Source organism: Triticum urartu, chromosome 5A (assembly GCF_056163025.1).
Source record: "Triticum urartu cultivar PI428250 chromosome 5A, HENAU_Tu73, whole genome shotgun sequence".
Lineage (NCBI taxonomy): Eukaryota > Viridiplantae > Streptophyta > Magnoliopsida > Poales > Poaceae > Triticum > Triticum urartu.
In genome coordinates, this window is record NC_141877.1 from 418,651,898 (window position 1) to 418,658,495 (window position 6,598).

Below are 6,598 nucleotides of genomic sequence, written 5' to 3' on the forward strand. Positions count from 1 at the left end.
ATTTTTTTTCATATATATGCTTGTTTTTTATATATATGTATATATATGTTCTCTGTGTATATATCTATGTTCATGTATATATGCAAAAAATAGTTCTTTAGAAAAAATAGTTCTTTAGAAGAGGGGGTCGAGAGGGAGTCTAGGGTCGCCGAGGGGTCGAGGGTCGTCGAACATGAGAGGAGGAAGAGGATAAAAAAGAAGAGGAATAAGAAAAGAAAAAAGAGGAGAAGAAAGAATAGAGGAGAAGATCTCCTCTATTCTTTCTTCTCCTCTTTTTTTTCTTCTTCTTCCTCTTTTTTTATCAGGAATGAGGGTCGTCGAGGGTCGCCGAGCGGTAGAGGAAGAAGAGGATAAAATAGAAGAGGAAGAAAAAAAAGATTAGTAATGTAATTGATGAGTTATGCATGCGTGTGCAGTTTCCACTATATTCTCCTATATATTAAGCTTGAGCAGGGACTAGTAACCGTTTTAGACTCAAGACGAAAAGATCCAAAGGACTATGCAGACATGACTCAAATACTCGAGAAGTAAGTTAACTCGATCATTATCCACCATATCAGCAACTTTGTTCATTTCCTGATATATCAAGTAATTGTTTTCTTTGTCCGGCAGGGTTTGGAGAAAATTCACCAGAAAAGCTCCGGGACTACCGAAGGAGCTGCAATTTAGACACCCGAAAGTAAGTACTAGCTATAGTAGCATTTTAAGCGCATCTACTAGTCATTCAAGCGCTAGTTTCATCAATACCATTTGGCATTCTTGCTTATCAGTTTGATTAACCTCTATTTCTTGTAAAGTGGTTGTGGCAGCAACAAGGGAATGATTTCTGTGGTTACTATGTTTGCGAGTCCATCCGCCACACGACCTGTGAGCGGGGCTACACTGACGAACAATATGAAGTACGTAAATAACAACATTCACAATTTTATTTTATTACCATCATTTGTGTTGAGTTTCATTCATTCATATATATGTATTGACCCCCTTCTTTAAATTAGGTGTTTCGGAAGCGGGATGAACTCCTAGCACCAGCTCGCATGTGAGGAATTCAAGAGGAATTGGCGGCATTCTTTCTTGACCACGTGATCCCTGAAGACGGAGAATTCTATGTTAACCCTGAGTCCGTATGATTATATTTGTAAGAGATAATTACTGTATATATGTAGCCGGTAGTGTCAGATAGATATACGAGAACTTGTTGTTCGACCAATCTCTCGGAGAAGGAGAGGTGGTCGATATCACTTCTCTCTGTATATATGCATATATGTTCATGACGATCTTCTGTTTCCTTCGTTTGCTTACTAGCTAGCTAGCGTGTCTAGTCCTCTCTATATACGTATGTATAGTACGTAGCGTCGACCAAGCACAGACATAACAGAGGACACTTCTCTCTATTAATTATAACTAGCTAACACAATATATGAAACACCTAAATTAACCCCCTAAAACCCCCAACACCCCCCCCTTTCAAAAAAAAACAAAAACCCCAGCCACAGAAGTGCTGACGCGTGGATGCCTATTGGTCCCAGTTGGTGCCACCAACCGGGACCAAAGGGTCTCCTGACTGGGCTCTGCGCACTGCCCACGTGGAGGGCCTTTAGTCCCGGTTCTGGATTGAACCGGGACTAAAGGGTGGAGGTATTAGTACCGACACTTTAGTCCCGGTTCCTAAACCGGGACTAAAGGCCCTTACGAACCGGGACTATAGGCCCTTTTTCTACCAGTGATGTATAAGTCATGAAGAAAGCAATAGCAACATACTAAACGATCGGATGCTAAGCTAATGGAATGGATCATGTCAATCAGATCATTCAACTAATGATGTGATCCTGTTAATCAAATGACAACTCTTTGTCCATGGTTAGAAAACATAACCATCTTTGATTAACAAGCTAGTCTAGTAGAGGCATACTAGTGACACTCTGTTTGTCTATCTATTCACACATGTATTATGTTTCCGGTTAATACAATTCTAGCATGAATAATAAACATTTATCATGATATAAGGAAATAAATAATAACTTTATTATTGCCTCTAGGGCATATTTCCTTCACTCGCCTCCTCCCAAACGACCCCGCAGGCTCGCCCGAGAAACCTGCTTCTCCCGCACATCTCGGGCGCCCACCCTCGAGAAAACTGTCACTTCTTCACGTCTACCACATGATTTCTCCTCAGGACAAAGTTACCATGGTATTCGTATGCAAATTATCAGGCCTGTGTTGCATAACTTACCATGCTATTTACATAGAATGTACCAGGTACTATGCTTCAACAACTATATCCCTTCAAAGTTACCACTGTGTTTTGTACACAAGTTATAAGGTCTTCGATGTGTAAAATACCGTGGTACTTACACATAAGTTATCAGGGTATATGTACATCAACCTCCCCCCGGTCAAAGTTATCATGGGGGATTGTACATGAGTTACCGTGTCTACGGTTCGTATATTTCATGGTACTTGCACCTAGAAACCTGGGTGTATTTCGGTAGCTTTTTCCATAGGTCCAAAATTACCATGATGTTTTTGCGTAACTTATCATGCCTATAGCACGTGTGCCCCTCGTGACACTAAACATTATGTGACTTTCCCGTGGCACGCCATGTATTGTGTTCATCCAAGAGGCCCACGCGCTACACGAGTGTATGTTTTTAACAACTTATTTTCCTTTGGTAAAAGAGTTACCATCATATTTATATTGCAAGTTATCGGTTATGCGGTGCTTATATTATCATGTTATTTACAAAAAAATTATTGGGGATGTTTTGAACAACTTTTTCCTGAAACAAAAAAGCTATCATGGTGATTCTAGGTAACCTATCAAGTCCGTAGTGCTTAAAATATCATGCTATTTACACAAAATTTATCACGGGGATGTTTCAGCAACAAATCCCCCCCCCCTTTCAAAAACTTAACATAGTGTTTAGTTATCACAGTGCATATGTTTTCATACTATATACACATAAAAATGCCAAGGGAGGGAGGTATACTACCGTGCTATTTACATAGAAGATACCGGAGTATCTTAAAAAAAATCCCTATGGTCAAAGTTACCATGGTGTTTCTACCTCAGTTATCAGATATGCGCTCCGTATATTACCATCTATTTACACATAAATTATCAGATATCTTTTCACATTTGTCTTCCCCAATGGTTAAAGTTACCGCGTTGTTTGTATCTAAATTATCAGGTCTATGGCGTGAATGTTATCGTGCTATTTACAAAAATTACCGAGGGACGGGTTCAACAAATTTATTCCCAATGATCAAAGTTACCATGATGCTTGAAACAAAAGGTTTTCAGTGCTAACATATTAAAGGCAAAAACATGTCAAAAAACAGTATTTCCCTTAGCTTGTTCGACAATGAGTGTCATAGGTGAGGTGGTTAGCTTCCTTTGTTGATTACCTGTAGACCAAAGATCAAAATAATCGGCAGTTGACTCTTATTTTTTCTCTTTCAGAAATTCAGCCCTGATATTTATTTAAAAATATCGAGCACCTGGCCAGCGCGCATTTGCTACGCACAATGCAGAAGAAAAGAGTATCTCGCGTACAAAACCAGAACCAAAAATCCCATTTCCTCACTACTTGGTTTACTTGGCACACCATCTAAGCTGATTTAATATTCCTGCTTAGCTTGCAAGCCCACCACAAGCTTCCCCTGCCGTTGCCACCAAAGAAAAGAAGTCCGAGCAAGCTGGCCTAATGGCTGGATCAAAGCAAACACACCGTATTCCCGCTAGATATCTCGCTAAGCAAGAGCTTTTTAATAATAATCGCCATGGCGCCATGTTACCTCCTGCGCGTCCGGCGGTAGGGCTGCGAGTTGATTATATAATCGGTGCATGCCACCCCCTCGTTTATTCTTCCAGCTCCCGGCCAGCATCCATTCCCAGCCTCTCGAGATCCAAGAAGTCCCGCACTAGCGGCGTACGGTGCCGTGTGTGTGTAGTAAGTAGGTACGTACGTGATGGGCGACGACGGCGCCAAGGCGGCCACCACGACGATCGTGCGGCTGCGGGAGCTGCTGCACAAGTGGGCCCTCGGCGCCAGGGGCGACGCCGACGACGGCGAGGAGGGGGAGGGGGAGGAGACGCACGCGCCGGCGGCGGGGGCGGGAGCGGGAGCGGGAGGTGCGCCGCCGTCGATCCCGCCGTTCGTGCTGCGGCGGCTGACGAGGACGGTGACGGTGGACTCGGACGACGAGGGCTGCCACAGCCCGGAGGCGGCGCCGGACGTGCCGAGGGGTTACTGCCCTGTGTACGTGGGGCCGGAGCAGCGGCGGTTCGTGATCCCGACCGGCTACCTGGGGCACCCCGTGTTCCGGCTCCTCCTGGAGAAGGCCGAGGAGGAGTTCGGGTTCCGGCACGAGGGCGCGCTGGCCATCCCCTGCGACACCGAGGCCTTCAAGTACATCCTCCAGTGCGTCGAGCGCCACGACAAGGGCCTCGACGCCGACGACGTCGACGTCGACGGTATGTTGCCCGTCATCGACTAGCCCCCGAGTCGTTCGCATACTGTACTAGCACAGGATGGATCGTTTAACCGTGTGATGGATTCATCTGTAACAGTGTTCTGAATTATGTTCGTTTGCATTTAATTTTCAGAAGGGAACCTGCGCAGTGTGCTAGAGCCAGCGTCGTCAGTTCATCATGTTTCGTAGATAGTGTGTGTAATGATGTAATTTCTGTCTCTTTTTCTAAGGAAAGACCTAAATATAGGATCAAGAATTAAATTGATCCGTCAAAGTAGTTTGGGTGTAACTGGTTGTGATCTAAGTATGTTAGTACAGTTTGTAATGGTAATTGTTCTGGCTTTGCTGGGCTCGCTCGATCTGTTCGTCAGGCACCCAGCGCGTGAGCTATGGAGGCAGCTAGAGCGCATTTCGCTCGATCTGCGGCCTCCATTTGATGGGCTTTGGCAACCTTCTCCATGTGTTCTGGCTTCCTCTTTTGATTTATCCCCCGGTTCATTAACATGTCTCTGGCTATGACTGACGGGAAAACATGGAAAACAGATACGCATGTCTCCTGCTGTCACTTATTTAATGTCTCCTGCTGTCACTTATTTAATGTGTCAAGCCTCAAGCATGTCTCCTGTTGCTTGTCAGCCAGCGTCTCGCCATCCCGTCCCCCTCCTTCTGAATTTTCATACAGAAATGATGCGCATTTGGTCACTGCCCGTTTGATCCCTGATAAAATGCCCCTAGCTTTGTTTTGGAACAGAAAAATGTCCTGCCCTGCAGTGGTTCATCAGGTCGAGCGTTCATCACCTTGCTGCCCAAGAGTGCCGATTCTGAATCTTTGTTTGACTACCGTTCGATCAGCCCCATCCATCTTGTCGCGAAGTTTTTTCTCTCTCCAAAACCCTCTCCCTTTCCTTAAAAAATAAAAATAAACCTCTCCCTTTGGCTTGCCCCTCGGCTTGGTGACATGGTGTCGGCGAACCAAAGCGTGTACATCGCCGGACGTATCATACATGACAACTTTCAGCTCCTGAAACACACCGCACGTCTCATTCATATCCTGAAAGTCTCACGCATGATGCTCAAGATTAACATTGCCTGGGCATTTGACTCAATCTCATGGCTATTCCTTCTTCATATTCTCAGCCACCTTGGTTTTGGCCTAACTGGCGCGAGTGGATCTCCATCCTCCTCTCCACGGCATCAACACATTTACATGTTAATGGCGTGCCCGGGCACCCCATTTCCCACGCCAGAGGCTTATGCCAAAGCGATATGCTCTCCAGATGTTGTTCACTCACGACATCGACGTCCTAAATGCTTTGATCCAGCGGGCGGCTGGCAAGGGATTGCTCCGCCGGCTCACTCCCTGGCACGCGACATCAAGCATCTCCCTTTATGCTGATGACATAGTCACCTTTTGCCATCCTTGACGCACATGACATCGCGACCATCAAAGTGTTCCTGCATGTCTTTGGCATTGCGTCCGGCCCTAGCACCAACCTTGCCAAATGCTTTGCCACACCGATTGGGTGCTCCGAGGAGCACCAAGACACGATCCAGAGCAACCTTGCTTGCCCGATTTCCACCTTTCCGGTGCAATATCTTGCTCTCGCAGTGACTCTTGGCAAGGTGCCCACGGTGCCCCTACATCCCCTGCCCGAGAAGATCAAAGGCAAGATCCCCACGTGGTGTGCCGCTATGCTCTCTCTTGGCAATCGGTTGGCCGTAGTGAGGCATGTCCTATGTGCTATTCCTAACTACTTCGTCATTGCCATCACGCTCAACAAATCAATCCTCGCGTGCGTCCACCGGGCGATCCGTGGCTTCCTCTGGGCGGGAGACAAGTATGTACGCAACGGTCAATGCAAGATTAATTGGCCTCGCATTTGTCAACCTTGGGTCTTGGAGGCCTCGGCGTTTGGGATCTCCACCGAGCTGGTATGGCCCTGCGGGCATGATGGATTTGGATCCAATGCACCGACCCAAACTGCCCCTTGAGCCACCTCCCCCTTCCTCGCAGCCCGGAGGTCCAGGGCCTTGTCCAGGCGTGTACTTCATGGCAGCTTGGCGATGGCCCATCTTGTCTTTTCTCGAAAGACCATTGGGTGTCCGGCCATTACATTCCTGA

General features: G+C 46.4%; 1 protein-coding gene across 1 annotated transcript; it reads left to right on the forward strand.

Moving 5' to 3' along the window:
- The first annotated feature begins 3,691 nt into the window (after positions 1-3,691).
- LOC125556097 (uncharacterized) lies at positions 3,692-4,829 on the forward strand. Its single transcript, XM_048718892.2, has 2 exons — positions 3,692-4,477; positions 4,610-4,829. The coding sequence occupies exons 1-2, from the start codon at positions 3,973-3,975 to the stop codon at positions 4,663-4,665; spliced, it is 561 nt and encodes a 186-aa protein (XP_048574849.2). The 5' UTR covers positions 3,692-3,972; the 3' UTR covers positions 4,666-4,829.
- Positions 4,830-6,598: the final 1,769 nt, after the last annotated feature.

Bases quoted from the DNA above. Each gene is read 5' to 3' on its own strand.
- LOC125556097 (XM_048718892.2), top strand. From the start codon at position 3,973: ATGGGCGACGACGGCGCCAAGGCGGCCACCACGACGATCGTGCGGCTG. The intron at 4,478-4,609 runs GTATGTTGCCCG...TTTAATTTTCAG, and splicing joins CGACGACGTCGACGTCGACG to AAGGGAACCTGCGCAGTGTG.